Source organism: Lissotriton helveticus, chromosome 3_2, assembly GCF_964261635.1.
Source record: "Lissotriton helveticus chromosome 3_2, aLisHel1.1, whole genome shotgun sequence".
Classification (NCBI taxonomy): Eukaryota; Metazoa; Chordata; class Amphibia; order Caudata; family Salamandridae; genus Lissotriton; species Lissotriton helveticus.
In genome coordinates, this window is record NC_136062.1 from 261,788,789 (window position 1) to 261,806,947 (window position 18,159).

The 18,159-nt window shown below is 43.3% G+C and overlaps 1 protein-coding gene across 1 annotated transcript in view; it reads left to right on the forward strand.

Annotated features, from left to right (window-relative positions):
* The window catches only part of AQP9 (aquaporin 9), a 257,451-nt gene that overhangs the window by 181,135 nt on the left and 58,157 nt on the right, over positions 1–18,159 (forward strand). The window contains exon 4 of the mRNA XM_078685164.1: positions 6,223–6,341. Coding sequence (XP_078541290.1) covers positions 6,223–6,341 — 119 coding nt within the window. The remainder of the gene's footprint in view (positions 1–6,222; positions 6,342–18,159) is intronic.

Consider the following 18,159-nt stretch of genomic DNA (forward strand, 5'->3'; position numbering starts at 1 on the left):
CAGCACTCCACTGCCTTTTGTCTAGAAATGACCTATACAAATACCACAAACATACATACATATGTACATACATGCACTATTAACCAAATGTCTCCTAGCACTAATTCTGGATTTCGGGACTGATTCTTCAATACAGCACAGAGATTGTATGCCCCATATGGTGGGAAGGATTTTCCTGTTATAATTTCTTAGAACATCATGAAGTTGGGGGTTAGACTTAATTTGAAAAGAAAATGTAATCTGAAAGGACAATTTTGAAGAAAGGAGCTCTTTGTGTGTTCTGAGTTCTGACGAGAACCCCAAAAGATGTGCAATAGGGTACGAAACGTGTTGACTGTTTTTTCACCAAACAAGTTTTCTATCTATGCATTACCATTGAGGCACATGGTATGAATTAATGTAAATTACAACTGTGACTGTTTTTAATTAGCCCAATAGGCACACTGTTTGGTATTGCCCTTGTAGAAAGAAGAAAAGTGTGTTGTAAAGCCAACTTGAAGGGTGCTTTCGTTCCAAAAAATCACAAATTGTTTTCTCAATTCAAATTTCTTTATTTACGGTTTAACAAACCATAAAAGAAGCGACCATAGGGATCCTAAATTACACTTACAATTAAAAGAGTATTTCAATAAACAATGTGCAGATAAGAAATAAAAACGCTCAAGTTGACATTAAAAGGATGCAGCGTCATATAAATAAAACAATATCCACAGCGGTCATGACTTGGGTCTCACTAACATAATTATTTGGGAAAAGTGTCATTAATATTTATACAACTCAATTTCCAAATTGATACCCTGTGCATTAAACCCTTAATCAAAAAGCAAGGTGCCAATACTAATCAGAGAAACCTGGTTAATGCATAAAATAGAGCCCTAAAGCAATTTTAAGGATTTAGAAATTTCAAAAAAGAGCATTATTTGATCAGAACAATCTTAATTGGTCAGCACAACCTATTTTATCCATTAATGCCAGTTAGCCTTATGGGTTGTGCCTTCCTTCTGATCGCCCAGGAGTGACCTAGAAATGTTGCAGTGGCACAGGTGAAGAGAGGTCTGGCATCTGATTTTAATATCCATAGGGCGTCTTTGGAGCTCAGGGTCCCTAGTTGTCTGCACACAGGAGCTAACCATTTGCTTCTTGGCTTTGCGTATTCTTTACAGGCAAAAAGTACATGGCCAATAGATTCACGTGGACATGAACAGGAAGGGCAGCCCTTAGGATGAGATCTGCTATTCTGCCAGGAGCTAATAAAAGCATTAATTGGTAAGCTACCGGGTCTAAATTGTGTGTACAGCTTCCTGTCGGCTGGGACCTTAATAATATCAAAGTAGCTTTCTATGTGGCAATTAGGTTTCAGGTCGATGAAATTGTTTTCATTATTACAGAACCTGAGCAATTAAAACTTTTCTATTAGGTGATCAGAATTGATGTACTGTCTTTGTGATCTTTTGTTGTATTTTTTGTATTGTTGTAATGAATGTCACTTTTTGTGCAAATATATGGTCATATCAATTGCAATGTGTGATCATGGTGTTTGATGGCATTGATGAATTGAAATCAGTATTGGCATGCGGGTAGTTGTTTGATTGTTAAGAAGGCCTAGCCTTACTGATTCCGGGCCTATCCCTTTCTAGTTTATGTGTCTTCAATAATGGAAGCCCTAAAGATAACTTAAACTCATGAAAAACAATGACATGAGTAAGAGAAGAGTTAATTATTCAGAATAAAGTCTGTGTGTCCATTTAAAGGCTTCATAATGATGTACTGAGGATAATTGGCAACTTCAACGATTGACCAGTACAAAATGCACCTCATAAACCATTGCTGTTTACATAACATAACCTGCTTGTACAAAAACTCCAACAGTCCTTGGGCCTTACTCTAAAGACTTATATAAAACTTCGATTTCAAATATAGCATATGGTCCTTGTTTTTTAAGGAATGCTGTTAATTTTGTCAAAAGGGTTTTATTCTGTCTTTTTTTTAATCATGTATCAATTTTTATTATCGTTACAAATAAATTGAATACACAGTGGAGTTCGAACCAGACACAGTGATTGGCGGTTGTGTGTATGGTTGTACAGATTGGTTAGTGGAAGAATACAAAACTGTATAAAAGGGATGAATGGAAGGCCTCTGTCAGTGTGCCAATGATTTTTTAAATATATTTTTTTATTATTTATATAAATTGTATACAATCACAAATGCTGTTTCATGGTTAACCACGACTGGTAGAGCACATTAGTACATTACTGTTTAAGCGGTTACCACCTTACTGGCTAGATTTTTGCTAGAGAAGTAGGTGCAGGAGGAAAGGAATGTTTTATGTAAGACTCCGCTTATCAGTTACCAGCCAGTTGCCTGGTTTACAAGTGTATGTCATGTATTAAATATGCAAGAAAATATAGATTATTATGGTTGTCTTGATGTGTCTTCCTATCTTTTGTCCAAACCCTACACTGATGGAAAGTAAACAGGCACCTAGGAAAGCAGTGTTGGAAAGAGCACATCTGCTGACGTGTTGCTCTGTGAATCCCCTGAAGCCCCTCTTGTTGCAAAGCAACAACTCCCTCCACCCTGACACCATTATCAATGGGGAGATGTTTATCACACCCGGATAAATTTCGCACACTCCCTTAACTTTTCGGCAGATAAAACATACTGGATATTAACTGGGAAAAGGCCTGTTACTAACTAGACCAGACCATGTGGATTTTGGTACAGTAGCCACCAATTTATGCATGTTAGTCCTCAAAATGTCTGAATAGGCGCATATCATCAAGCCCTAACACTCTTTGCCAAAAACAAACCACATTCAAAGGAAGAACCCCGATACTTAGTAAATGCATATGACAACCTCATGCAAAGTGCAATACGATCTCCACAGAATACTATAAACAATAACATTTTGAACAACTTTATTTCAGTTTTATTATAAAGGAGAACGTGGTCATATATCAATTAGTGTTATAGAAACTCAGGGTGTAGTGTCATGACTACATGATTTGGTAACCTATATTACAGGACATCTTGAGAGCTTGGAAAGCAATATAGGGTCAATACATTAACATATTTACATTTCCATACTACCAATGGTGCTTTCAGAGGAGGGTGACATGGCACACAAAGTATACCTGCACTACAAGGTTAGATTGTGTGAAAGAGCTCCTGCAAAGGGAAGGTCTCTTGTCACATATTTCTTGAAGATCAGCAAAATGTTTACCAATGTTTGCATTCTATCATTTATTAAAGCAGATAGTTTTTCCACTGCGTAACTAGTCAATAGTTTCATCCATCATATTGATAATGGGAGTAGATTGTAATTTACAGCTGTGCTTTTTAGTAGGTCTACTAACTAGAAGAAGATGTGATAAGTGTGCTTGTTAATGTTGTGAATAGATATACAATATATTCGCTGAGGTCACTCAGTTATAAGATAATGGGACAGAGAATGTCCTTCCATAAAGGCACAGCTGTGGATTCAGGACCACCACATATGTTGCAAGGATTCCTGGTTTACCATATTTCTTCCATGATCAAGTATTGGTAACAGGTCTAATTTCTTCATTTGTAAAGAGTGTGGGCATAACTTGCGTAGTTTGCTGTAGCGTAATTATGTGTAATTACAGTGAAATGCAAGATTATGTAGGATTATGCAAGGAGCATGAATCACTATTTTCTTAGCACAAAAGCCACTCTTGCTTCCAGAATACGGATGCATTTTGCACTAAGAATATAGCAACAAATGCAACAGAACAGGACAGCAGCAGCACCCAGTAGTTGTTTCTGTGCTCTTGAATTGGCCTTTTTGCCCGAAAGTACACAAAATTATGCAAATGGGCATAATCAGGTAATGTTTGGTAATTTTACGTCACAGGAGTAATGCACATTACTGAAATTAGTCTGATTACTGTGGCATGCTGAAAGGTTTACCCAGGCCTACTTCTAATAGAACACACCGAGGCCATTCCTCACTGCTGACCCTGGATCACTGCTCAACAACATCTGTGTTCCTGTGACGTAACTGGGAAACTGCTCATTGTTCTTGGCAATATCAATAACTTCTCTCACCACCAAAACCCAAGATGAGGATTACTACTCCTTACTGTTAAGGATGGAAAGCTTTCAATTGACAAGAATATTGAAATCACTGTAACTCTGAACTGGCCAGCACAACACTTTTTAGTGACGTTCAAGCAAAATCTGCCACTGTAGCACATATTGGCGTGAGGTTCTTCCTCACTGACGCGCTGAGGTGTCACCACCCCCTTTTGTACCGCTTTGTTCGGGTATGCTCAGACGCGAGTCCCTTGCTCACTTTGCCACTGGATTCAAGTAAGCCTTGCTGAAGACGGCTGAATTGCCAGAAACCGGTCCTAGGAAGCTTGTTTCCGGTCCAGGGAAGGCATGGCTTGGCAGTTCGGGCTGGACTGTTCCCATGAGGCACAGGGTCGGACTGATTTGCCTATGGCCATGTCTGAACTGGGGTGGCAGAGTGGGCTAAAGAACAGTGATGGATTAAACCCAGATCTGTTGACTGGGTGTGAGTGTTTGATTGGTTCAGATGCTCTGTTCATCACCACCCCCTTTTGTACCGCTTTGTTCGCCATAAGTTGGCAGGGTATGCTCAGACGTGAGACCCTTGCTCACTTTGCCACTGGATTCAAGCAAGCCTGGCTGAAGACGGCTGAAATGCAAGAAACCGGTCCTAGGAAGCTTGTTTCCGTTCCAGGGAAGGCATGGCTTGGCAGTTCGGGCTGGACTGTTCCCATGAGGCACAGGGTCAGACTGATTTGCATATGGCCATGTCTGAACTGGGGTGGCAGGGTGGGCTAAAGAACGGTGATGGATTAAACCCAGGTCTGTTGACTGGGTGTCAGTGTTTGATTGGTTCAGATGCTCTGTCCATCACCACCCCCTTTTGTACCGCTTTGTTCGCCATAAGTTGGCAGGGTATGCTCAGACATGAGTCCCTTGCTCACTTTGCCAATGGATTCAAGCAAGCCTGGTTGAAGACAGCTGAAATGCCAGGAACGGGTCCTAGGAAGCTTGTTTCCGGTCCAGGGAAGGCATGGCTTGGCAGTTCGGGCTGGACTGTTCCCATGAGGCACAGGGTCAGACTGATTTGCCTATGGCCATGTCTGAACTGGGGTGGCAGAGTGGGCTAAAGAACGGTGATGGATTAAACCCAGATCTGTTGACTGGGTGTGAGTGTTTAATTGGTTCAGATGCTCCGTCCATCACCACCCCTTTTGTGTGTCACCATCCTTTTGTCCATCCCAGGTGAAAGTCAAAACATTTACAAACCACAAGTATAAGGTAAGGTTCATTGGTTAACACCTCAGCCACAGCCCTCCAGTCAACTGATCCTTTTGGAATTTCCAGGCTCAGAGCATACATTCCATAATGAAACACACACAAGTCCTTCATGTCCCAAAAATAATTTTGCTAGTGTTCTAGCGCAAACACCCTAGCCCTATTTGGGCTGATAGGTTTTGTGCCAGCTGACATATTTTCCAGAAAAATAGTTGCCTTTAATTCCCCCCAAAATGCTCTTTTGAGTGCCTTATATTGTTGTCATATATGTTGTCTTTGTTAGTTCCATGTATTCAGACTCAGTTGCCCCCTTAGCACAGACAACTAGTAAAAGGCATGCTACATCGAATAGATGTATGTTTTTTAGGGTCTCAATTGCCTAAAGAAAAAATTACAATACGGGGAGAATGACCAATTCAAACCTATCTTGGTTGAATTAATAGAGACGGTATGGCATCTGTGAGCTAATGGAATTACCAATTAATAGAATACTGTCTTACAAATAACGTAATCATCCAGATCCTCCATAAACTACTACTCTTGTGAAACTCCTAGTCAGTATGGTATTGGGTAAAAGTATTGATGGTAGCAAGGACTTGTCAAGGACTCGCCCAGCCTCAACCAGTCAATTCATCAGCTGATAGCACATAAGGTTGTGAAATTACACATAAATATATTGATTATCGAGATCCTTATACATTATATCTCCGCTGTGAATCTTTTTCAGTCTACTCTTTTGAACTTTCATTGTATATGGCTAAACCTTCTAGTGTTGATTGTTCGCCTCACATCTGGATTTTGCTACCACATTAGATTATGCGATAAAGTTTTTCTCAAGTATTGCTGCTTTATATTCGATAAAAAGTATCTAAAGAAAACCACTGATGCCTTATTCTTTTATAGATGCATTTATGTCCTTTGCTGATGGAAAGCTTGCAGTATCAGGACCAAACGCAACAGCACATATTTTTGCCACGTATCCCGCACCATTTCTTTCCATCACAAATGGGTTTGCAGAGCAGGTAAGTATGCACCAGTCCCAATCCTGTGACAATTATATACAGCAGTTACTGTGACTGTAAACTTCTAAACTACATACCAAGAACATCAGATTGTAAACTTTTAAACTACATGCCAAGAGGGTTTATAAATTTAACTTGATCTTTCTGCAGTAGAACAATCTCTTGTGTTTAGGGAAAGATTGAGACAAGACCCTTCTACACAGAGGAGGTTATTGAATATAGACAAAATGATCTGTGTTGTGACCATGGTTATCCTTGACAGGCCAGGGATGCACTGGCAGAACTTTACCTTGCACATTGGTGGGACACGCAGCAAAAGTTGTCAAAAGTGACATCAAGATGCTAAAGGAGCAAGCCCATGACTTTTCCAGTAGAAAGTGAATTAAGATATCAGAATGTACTTCAAACTAATCGTTCCAGATGAGATGAGATGGAGGTGTGCTTGACAGGTTCAGGTGGGCAGCTGTCATTAGTAACATTGGTAATGGACAGTTAGGCTTGAAGACCCAGAGGAGAGTAAGTTTGCCCTTATATGGTTCCACCTGTAGAATCAGTGGGTCAGGATCTCCAGAGAAGGAATGGATCAGGGCAATAAGATCCCTGAATAAAACTAGCGCCAGAAAGCAATGACGAACTAGAAGTTGTGACAGTGTCCAAATTTCTAAGCAGAACAGACAGCGAAGAGGATGGGATTTTCTTTATTTTTTTACCAGATGTGAGTAATGATGGTAGATAAATGACTCTCTCATTTGGGAGCAGTGCTGGGGCAGGGGAAAGATATTTGTATGCCTTTCCATTTTTATTGTTAGAATAAGTGGATGCCTCTACCTTTTTGTTCTAAATGTACAGACTGAACAGCTGGATCAATCATAAGCTAATAAGACTTGGTCTATCCCCAATAGAAACAGTCTAACCAAAATGCCTTGCCTGGTCTTTCGGCCAGACGTGGGTCCTGTGCATGCTGTGCCTTAGGATCCTCTTCTTGTGTTTGTCCCTCCCTTGGACAATAGCTTTTTTACCATTCTTTTGATTAGAGGAGTTATATCCTTCCACTGCTTCCATTTGTGGACCTACTTTTTCTTTTGCTTTCAGCATACCATGGGAGTTTTTCTCTCCCATCCCCAAGCTTATCCATTGCTTCTTCCACCCATCACTGCCCTGCTCAGCATTGTTTATACTCTCCTGGCTCCTCCATTGCCCCGTCCACTCATGTCCTGTTTTAAAAACAATTTTTTGCACTTAATGTTTTAACTTTTAAAGTGGACCCACAGCTGCAATTTGCTACTGGGCTTCCCCTTTCTCCATTTCTTTTATTTATCTCTCCAATTTGGGCATCCTGCATCATTGAATGGTAAATAAAAAACAAAATACAAAATGGCAGCCATAAGAATACACCCACATGTTTAGTAATGCATGCATGCTTTTATGTAATAAAGCTGGAGCAAAAAGCCTAAATGGCCACTGTGCATTGACATATACACATGCATGCATGGAGACGCATGCTTCTTCATCTTTGGGTCAGACATTGACTTTTTCGCCAATACTGTTCAGCATCAGCAACAAGCATTTCTTTTCCTTTTCCCCAAACTGTTAGGCATCAGCAATAAGCCATGGCAAAGCCAAAAGGTCAGCTAAAAGTCTTTCAAATGGAAGACTATTGGTATTACCAATACTTGTTTCTCCTCTCTAGATCGCGAACTTTGGGGTGTTGTGGCAAATCCATGTGGCTCTTCTGCTGCTACCACTCTCATCAAATATTCACATAGGCTGCAAGTGGAATCATAATGGTAGCAAATAACAACCCTGGCGACATATGACATATTTTCCTGCTTTAAAAATCAGGAATGTATCTGTTGCTGTGCAAAGTCATTGTACCCCACTTAGGAGTTTGAGACTGGGCATCCAGTAATCTCAAAGTAGATTTGTTATGAGTGACTTGTGTGCTGAACATTGCAGGGACTTCATTCAGTAGATGGAGTTGACAAGAAGGAATTTACTGCAGCTTTCTAATACAGCAATGAGCTCTGTGGTGGGGTGTATGCTGCTCTCACTTCCCGTTCGATGTGGATCTCACTTCCTCTTAACAGTGGAGGCAGTGCTTAATTAGAGCTAATGGTTTCCGGTGCTCAGCACCGACACTTAGATGTCAACACTGGCACTTGTAACTGTATGCCACAAGGTGACGCTGTCTGAGATGACCATAACAACAGTCAATTATTAATTCAATATACATTAAAAATTACGTTTACCTGCCTCCCAAGCCATTTATATAGCTTTGGAGCCTGGAATAGTCTGAATTGTCACACTTGTAGGAGTGTGATGGTTAGTAATTGTGCTGTTACTATCATTGGCAACATGACAGGAGCAATGTGTCACGCGAACTTCAGTGGCCTCCTGACGAGAGCCCTGGCACTTATTTATTTACAAATTAAGCACTGAGTGGAGGCATGTTGCTTGCAGTGATCTGTCCCCTTAGATATATATCCCATTCATGTCTGATGTCAACATCAACAAAATCAAAGCTTTATTTCGATATGCAAGATGTCATAAAAGCACATACAAAATATAAAAACCACAATTCATAGACATTACATTTTAAAAAGTAGGTTACAATAAAACCATTCGTATTACAATAAATAGTTTAAAAGGCATATTAAACATTAGCAGCTTTATTTATTTATTTATTTATTTTTGCAACTTATACAGCGCGAACAAATGCCCGTAGGCGTCTCGGCGCTAGAAACTGTGTATGGGTTCCCAAAGGCTGGGCCAGTAACTATTCCTGATCAAACAACCAGGTCTTTATTTTTTTGCGGAATTGCATCAAGGACGGGCTTTCTTTGATAGATGCTGGTAGGGAGTTCCATAATCTGGGAGCTTCCACTAAGAAGCGTCTATCGCCCCAAGTGACTGTTTTAGTTCGTGGAATCAGCAGGAGTTTGAGGTTGTTAGATCGGAGCGATCTTGTGGATGACTGGAACCTGAGTTGGGATTTCAGGAAGTGCGGACCATAGTTGTGCAGTGCATTATAGACTATGCACAGCGCTTTGAACTTGATCCTATTCCAAATCTTGAGCCAATGAAAGTCCCTTATTGTCTCAGAGATTGGTGAGAACTTCGGGGTTCCAGACAGGAGGCGGGCTGCAGCATTCTGGATAGTCTGCATTTTGTTGGTCACTCTGGCTTGGGCATTGATGAATAAGCCGTTACAGTAGTCGAGGGATGACAACACTAGGGAGCTTACCAGTGTCTTACCTGCTGCAATTGGTAGGAATGGCATGATTTTCTTGATCAGCCTAAGTTTATGGTGGGCGGTGGCTGCTATTTTGTTTGAATGGGCCATAAAGTTTAGTTTATCGTCGAAAGTCACCCCAAGATTTCTGACAGTGGGGACTGGTTTAGGGGGGGATCCATGCGTGGGGGGCCACCAGGTGGTTGACCAACCGGGTGAGAGATGTCCAAAAATGACAACCTCCGTTTTTTTAGAGTTCAGTTTTAGGCAATTGGAGGCCATCCACTCTCCGATCGCCCGCATGCCCTCTTGGAAGTTTTCTGCCACCTTTTCTCCATTCCCGTTAATGGCCAACACAAGCTGCGTATCATCTGCGTATGAGGTATGGCTCATCCCATAGGCATTGATGACAGAGGCCAAGTCCGACACATAGATATTGAATAGTGTCGGACTGAGGGATGAGCCTTGAGGTACCCCACACGGTAGTGAGAGCTTGTGTGATTGAAAGTGCCCCAATGTGACCACCTGTGATCTCCCAAACAAGAAGGAGGAAAGCAAATTTTTTGCCGTATGGCGGATGCCCATGTTTTCGACACGGTCGACCAAGATCTTGTGGTCGACCGTGTCGAAGGCTGCGGACAGGTCGAGCAATACCAATATTGCTGTACCTCTTTGGTCCCGGATCACTCTTATGTCCTCTGTTGCTTTAATTAGGGCAGTCTCCATACCATGGTACTTACGGAAGCCAAATCAGGTGTTGTCCAATAATTGATGTTTCTCTATAAACTCTGTTCATAGCCTTCTCCACTACCTTAGCTAGAAAAGGTAGGCTGGCTATGGGGCGGTAGTTTTTTAGTTGGTCCTTGTCCAAATTGGCTTTCTTCAGTAGGGGTTTGACCAGAGTGTTCTTCAGGGAGTCCGGGTATATCCCTGTTCTGAACATTGCATTGCAGATTGAAGCAATGTCAGGGGCTAGGTAGTCCATGATCGGACGAATGACATTGAGAGGACAGGGGTCTAATGCTGAGCCTGATTTAATGGTAGCAGTTATGTCCTTAATTTGTGTTTCTCCAAGGTCTGTGAACTGGGACAGTTCGGTATTTTGAGTCCCATTGTCGAGCATGGGTGAGTTGATTACTGTTTTAGTGGAAAACGCTTGGTATATATCATTCACCTTGGTGAAGAAGAAATTGGCCAATGAGTCACAGAAGACTTGGGATTGTGGCGGATTTAAGTCCGGCGTGTTTCCCGCTAAGATCTTAGTTATTTCGTAGAGTTTTTTACTGGAGTTTTTAGCAGTGTTGATCTGTTCAGTAAAATAGTTTTTCTTAGTCTCAACAATGAGGGATTTGTATTGTCCAAGTACTTCCTTATAGCTAGCCTTACTTTCCGCGCTATAGGATCTGCGCCAGTGTCTCTCCCTATTTCTGCAGAATTGTTTCTTATTACGTAGTTCCTCTGTGAACCACGGGGCCGATGGCGTTGTTCTGTTTCTAGAGTTTTTTTATTGGGGCTAGGGAGTCAGTGGCAGTTCCTAGCCACTCCTGAAATTGTTGTGTGGCAAAGTTAGGATCAGTGGATGGATCAGGTCGAGTTCTTTCGAGTAGAGCCGTTAGCTCCATCTGATCAATGTCCTTCCACACCTTGAAAGCTTGTGGTTTCCATGCGGGGTCAGGTCTAATTCTATTAGTTTTGACTGATATTCTTATTAGAATGGCGAAATGGTCAGTCCATGGCATTGGTAAGGTTTCTGTTATTTTTATGCCTTGCATATTAGAGAAGATGCCGTCTAAGGTGTGGCCAGCTTTATGGGTAGGGGTAGTGACCAGTTGCCGAAGACTCAAGGTATCCATATCAGATATCAAGGTACGGGTATCCTTGTCGGAGGAGTTCTCAAGATAGAAGTTCATATCGCCCATTACTGTGAATGAATCTTCCAACGACGGAGCTTCTAGTATTGCGCCTAGGTTAGCTAGAAAGCTGGTACGTGCGCCTGGGGGTCGGTATAGGAGGATTCCTTTGAAATGGAACGACGAAGTGAGTTTAAGATCGAAAAAAGGGCTTCACAGGAGGTGGAAGGGATGTGTGATATTCTTACAGTTAGGTGGTTGCGGGCGATGATGGCTAGACCTCCTCCACGCTGCCCTACTCTATCTAAGCGGTAGGCTTTATAGGCTGGGGGGGTCGCAACTGCCATGTCTGGATCTGATGCTTCATCTGTCCATGTCTCTGTTAGAAAGAGGCAATCTAAGTTGTTATCCGTGATGAGGTCATGTACCTCCTGCCGGTGCTTTACAAGGGATCTTGCGTTAATGAGTGCTACGGAAAAATCTGTGAGCTTAGCTGCTGTGGCAATGTTTGGTTTGACCTTTTCATTGGCTATCTGTAGCTTTGTGTTGCAATGAGGGCATATGAATTTTGTGATATCCGGAAGTGTATACGGATTATATAGAGCACATTGAGTGTTTATCGTGCGCAGTGCCATCAGTGTAGATTTGGGGTAGGCTAGTGGAACCTGTCGAGGATATTGATCAGGGGTTCTGGCCCTAGGCCCGGTCCCGGCACGGACGGGCACAGACGGGCTTGCCTTAAGCGCGTCTTCGACGCGCAAACGGCACGCCCGCTGCGCTCGTCCGCTGCGCGTACAGAAATGACACATTTGTATGGGATTGTAGGGTTCGTCAAGTGGGGGCGTGGCCTCAGAAATGGGGCGTGGCCGTGTTTCGCGGCAGGAATGGCGGAGGTGAGTTAGCTTGTTATCCCTCCCGCAGCAGCGCTGAAATCCGCTGCGCGGGTGAATCAAGGAGCCAGCGATCTGGTATAATCTGGTGAGAGAGTCTCTATTTAAAAATACACAACACAATATTCGTGACAATCAAGGTTAAAAATGGCTATCAGCTCCCGGCTTCCGCCTCAGGAGACACAGTTACTAAGAGACGCTAGTAGTCAGCGGCGCTTATATAGTAGCGAGATTGTGGGCGTGACCTCAGAAAGGGGGCGTGGCCGTGTTTCGCGGCAGGAATGGCGGAGGTGAGTTAGCTTGTTATCCCTCCCGCAGCAGCGCTGAAATCCGCTGCACGGGTGAATCAAGGAGCCAGCGATCTGGTATAATCTGGTGAGAGAGTCTCTATTTAAAAATACACAACACAATATTCGTGACAATCAAGGTTAAAAATGGCTATCAGCTCCCGGCTTCCGCCTCAGGAGACACAGTTACTAAGAGACGCTAGTAGTCAGCGGCGCTTATATAGTAGCGAGATTGTGGGCGTGGCCTCAGAAAGGGGGCGTGGCCGTGTTTCGCGGCAGGAATGGCAGAGGTGAGTTAGCTTGTTATCCCTCCCGCAGCAGCGCTGAAATCCGCTGCGCGGGTGAATCAAGGAGCCAGCGATCTGGTATAATCTGGTGAGAGAGTCTCTATTTAAAAATACACAACACAATATTCGTGACAATCAAGGTTAAAAATGGCTATCAGCTCCCGGCTTCCGCCTCAGGAGACACAGTTACTAAGAGACGCTAGTAGTCAGCGGTGCTTATATAGTAGCGAGATTGTGGGCGTGGCCTCAGAAAGGGGGCGGGCCGTGTTTCGTGGCAGGAATGGCGGAGGTGAGTTGTGAATATTAAAAAGATTCAGCTAAAACTAAGGTCATCTAGTAGCCTTTGATCTAATCAGCCAAGCCCAGCTCAGAAATTTGGCAACCCCACACACTAAGCTTGTACTAGTGTCAGCCTTGAGTATTCTAAGTGCTGAGGAATAATCCCTGGTTCAAGCAATAAACACACGGGTTTAAGCCATTTCTGTCTGGGGTTTACATAGGCTGGGCATACAAAGAAGACGTGGGCGATATTTTCAGTGACACCTTCACAAATTGGGCAGTCAGATGAGGTTTGGTACGGGGGCTTCCACTTACAGGTATAATCATGGAGGGGAAGATTTCCCAACCTAAACTGAATAAAAAGGGATCTGTCTCTTGGTTTCTTAATAAAATCCAAGTAAGGCTCCAAGCGAGGCTTAGGTTTGTGCTGTTTAAACGCTTCAGTCAACCTGCCTTGGTTTGGGTCCCTTAGATCTTGGTTGTCAACCCAATTCCAGTAGGCTCGCTTAGTTTCGGCCTTGGATAAAGGAACCCAAAGCTCCCAATCAGTTGGCAAGCCAGATTCGTGCAAAAGCTTCTTTATATTGCGAATCCAGCTAATTTTATGAGCACCATTAAGATTCATGACCTCTTTCAAGTCATCTAAGTACTTCGAGAGCTCTGGGGTCTGCCATAGCCTAGCCGAGTATAAGAGAGGGCGTAACCTGGCTAGGTCCTGAATGGAGCGGCGACCCAGATCACTCAATAATGGTTTAGTGGGAGTGCTCCTTAGAAGGGATACCAGCTCCCTAAGGAACTTATTCTAAGAGGTGATCAGGGCGTTAATGCAATCGAAACCCCACAGCTCTGCACCATAAAGGGCGCAGCGCACAGCTTTTGCAGCGTAGATATCCAAGGCAGGAGCAATGGGCTTAGAGATGGATATACGATGTTCTCGCCCTAATGCACCAACCACCCTTTTATGATTTAAAACCATTTTATCAATGTGAGGTTGCCACTTTAAATTTTGCGAAATTCTACTTCCCAAGTAGTCAAATTCTTTTACGCGTTCCAGTGACTCTCCATCAAGGGAGAGGGTGGATCTGGAAGACTTACTTGGGTTAAAATAAAGGAGCTTAGTTTTCGAAGTATTTATGACAAGGCCCCTAAGCTTACAAAACAAACAGAAGCGGTTCAACAACTTTTGCAGACCTACGGGGGTTTTTGAAACCAGCAACGTATCGTCTGCAAAAAGCAGGGTGGGCACTTTGTCACCCGCCAGAACCGGAGCATCTGTGTTTATTTCAAGCAAAAAAGAAACCACACCATTCACAAATAACGAAAAAAGTGTTGGGGCTAACACGCAGCCCTGGCGTACCCCTCGATTCACAGGAATTCTATCCGTTTTTTGCCCTTGGGATCCCCATCTAATACGGGCGTAGGTGCCATCTGGCATGCGGGCCAGAAGATTTAGGATTGGTAGTGGGATCCCCATCTCCTCCAAGATTAACCACAGGCGGTCTTGGGGGACCAGGTCAAAGGAGGTCTTTAAGTCAATAAATGCCAAATAAAGACCGCCTTTGCCAATGGTAACCACCTTCCAGTGAAGGAGTAACAACGTAAATCCTTGGTCAACCGTACCTGTGCATGCCCTGAATCCTGCCTGAAAAGGAGAGATGATTTTATTCTCCTCTACCCACGAGAGGATCCTCTCCAGGAGAACCCTGCCAACCAATTTCTGCCCTGCGTCTATAAGACTAATTGGGCGGTAGTTGGCAGGGTCCTCCCTAGGGCCCTTCTTGTAGATAGGGATCACCTCGGCTGCCTTCCATGAATTAGGAACAGGTGAACCTGCTAGCAGTGCATTTATCAGAGTAGTAAAATAAATGGCCCTACCGTCAGGATTGGCTTTAAAAAGGTCACCTGGCACACCGTCCTGCCCTGGGGCTTTAGCAGATACTATTTTAGCTATTGCCGTAAGGACCTCTTTTTTGTCAACTCTAGTGATAACGAGCTGCCGGGAACCAACATCCAGAGCACCGCTCAAATGCCCTGGGGCTCCGGGCAGTTCATTCCCACCATAGAGTTTAGCAAAATGTTCAAACCATTCACTGTCTGTAATATGATTTGGAATTTGATTCGAGTCACAGCCAGTCGATCTTCTGACTAATGCCCAGAATAAGTTACCATTCTTAGTTTGGCTTGCATCTCTGAGGCTTTCCCAATGGGATTCTTCCCAAGCCCTTTTGGCGGCTATTATAGCCTGTCTATACTACAGTCTGGCCAGCCGGACATATACTGGATTAGAGATTTAATGGCAATAATTAGATTGTATTTCATCCTTCTACAATTACTATCAAACCAATTCTGGGCTGGTTTGATAGTTGTCAGGCTCTTTTTAACTTGGACTGTAAACAGCTTGCCAATCTGATCCATAGTGGCGGTATAGATGGCTTCTACCTCTGCTGGCCCAGCCGCCTCATTGCATGCTACAGATAGCCTTAGTGACTGCTCAACAAGGATTCCATCCAGCGCGCTCAGTCTAGGTTCATACAAGCAGAACTTAGGCCACTTAAGAAATCTATTACAGTTGGATGGTATAATTTGCTTAGTTATTAGCCCCCCGCTATTTGATGATGTACGTTCCCTTCTGTGCCATGGATCTAGCAATGTAAGGGACAGGGGGTTATGGTCACTCTCCACCGATGGTATAATGACCATATCCACCACTGACTTCCAAGCCCTCCTGTCTACCATTATATAGTCAATCCTACTCTCACACGATACTCCGTTGTAGGTATTTGCTCCCTGAGCATCAGAGGTAGTACGGCCGTTGACAGCTCTTAGACCTGTTTCAATCATTAAAGCATTCAGTCGAATGACTACAGGAGACCATCTCCTCACAGGCTTGAGGGTAAGAGGTGGGACGCCCCATTGTGCGTCATCCTCATGCACTCCAAAAATATCATCTACTGCCAAAGGTTCAAACGAGCAGTTAAGGTCCCCAGCAACAAGGACCAAGGAGTTAGGAGCACACAGTTTCAGAAAATCAGTTAAAATATCAATGGTAGACGACTTGGCCCCCCCTTGGGTGCCTCTTGCGTATACATTGAAGAATTCCCTAGCGGGGGCACCATTCATACCCTCAATAGAGAGTCTCATAATATCCAAACAGGAGGAGGTGTGGTGAGTAATCTTAAGGTTAAGGTCGACCCTTACCCATACCATAAGACCTCCAGAGGGACGGCCACGTCCAACCGAAGTAGCAGGTACATGAAAACAAGAAAATCCCTGCTTATACAGCGGTTCCAAACTCCATGTCTCCTGAAACATACAAATGTCGTACCCATCAATAAAACTATTCCAATCTGATAACAAAAGCTTGTTTCGCAGACCTGCCACATTCCACGAAACAATTTTAAGATTGTTAATGTAAACCTTACTGAGGACTGGGACACTTGTAGTTTCACCTAAGACCTGGCTGACGTCAATGTTGATAATACTCACAGTATCCAGGACTATATCAGAGGACTTAAGCCCCATAGACTGTTGCGATACAGGTGAGTCTAAAGAGCAACCACCCGGGGGGGAAGGGGAAATACTTATTTCTCTTACTACAGCATCGGGTCAATCAACTGCCTCCAGACAGTAATAACGATTGTGATGAAAAAAACTATCAGTGTTAAAGGGGGGCATAGGCCATTCTCCCTGAGCTGGGCCCCTCCCGCTCCAGTGAACCATTGTCCATCCATCGAGCTGAGGAGCAAAATGACCAGGGGGATAGAAGTAAGTCAGTGGGAGGGAATGGACAGTCGTACCTGTGCTAGGGTATCTCCAATTGCAGATATAATCAACAATTCTAGGGTTGTTAAAGTTAATCAGAATACAATCACCCCTTATATTTTTAGCCAGGTGTTCAACCCATGGTGTCCTTCGGATCATAAGTATTTTAATGTCTGGTGTGTTTTATGGCTTCCAAGCATCACCTTTCACATACACAGGGGATTTAGAACACCAACTAATGGAAGGAGTTACTGTCCAAGGAGGTGACTGAGTGTTCTCACCATTTCTGAGGGCTTCAACCTAGAATCAAGAAATTGATCAAAAAGTCAAAAGACGACTAAAATGTGCTTGTGACCTTTGGACTAAACCATGTCCCTCCCCCAGGTAGAAGTCTTCTTTAAAGTTGTCCTCTCTGCCAGAATATGGAAGGGGTGTGGAGCAAAAGACAAAAGAGGTCAAGCATCAATGACTTTGAATGCTTCATTGGTCTTCATTGGACTGTCAAATGTAAAGTTGGATGCCAGGCCCAACTTATTGTTAAACTTTTAGACAGTCTCAGTTTCAGGCATCTGGGTTTTGGATATTATACTAGAAAGATATGACCACAGTTTCCCGTTTGGCATCAAGATCTAGGGTCATTGCGACTCTTCTGCCCAGGAATCACTGTAGCAGTTCACTCAATATCAGGACAGTAAAGATATCCTGCAGAAAGGCACCATCATTCCTGTTCCTATAGGGGTGGTGGGATGCAATTTTATTAAATTCTATATTTGAACTTGAGTGTGTCAGGATTTCCAGCGTGTTACCAGATTGAATATAGCAGATCAGTATTTGTACTAGATCTCTTTCAAGGTAGAGACTATCCATTTGACCATTTCTCTTCTTCGGTCTGTGGGGTATGTGTCCTCATAAGAGCTCCAATAGATCAATCGTGATGAGTGCAAATTAATTTTATTTGGCTAATTCACCCGTGTTTTTCTCTTCTGATGGGGATCAGTCATGAGGCAGGATCACCTACCCTTGTATGGATGATTGCCTGGTCCAAGCGCTGTCTATCCATTGTGCATGTCAGGATACCCAAACAATATCTCTCCAAAATCGCTTTTTGTACCCTCAGTTTCTACACATATTTCCACAAATTTAGCTTTGTGATTTTGGTTGCATTTACTGACTTACTAGTTAAACACGATTGTGAACATACCACATTTGTTGAAGTTTATTGCAGAGAGTT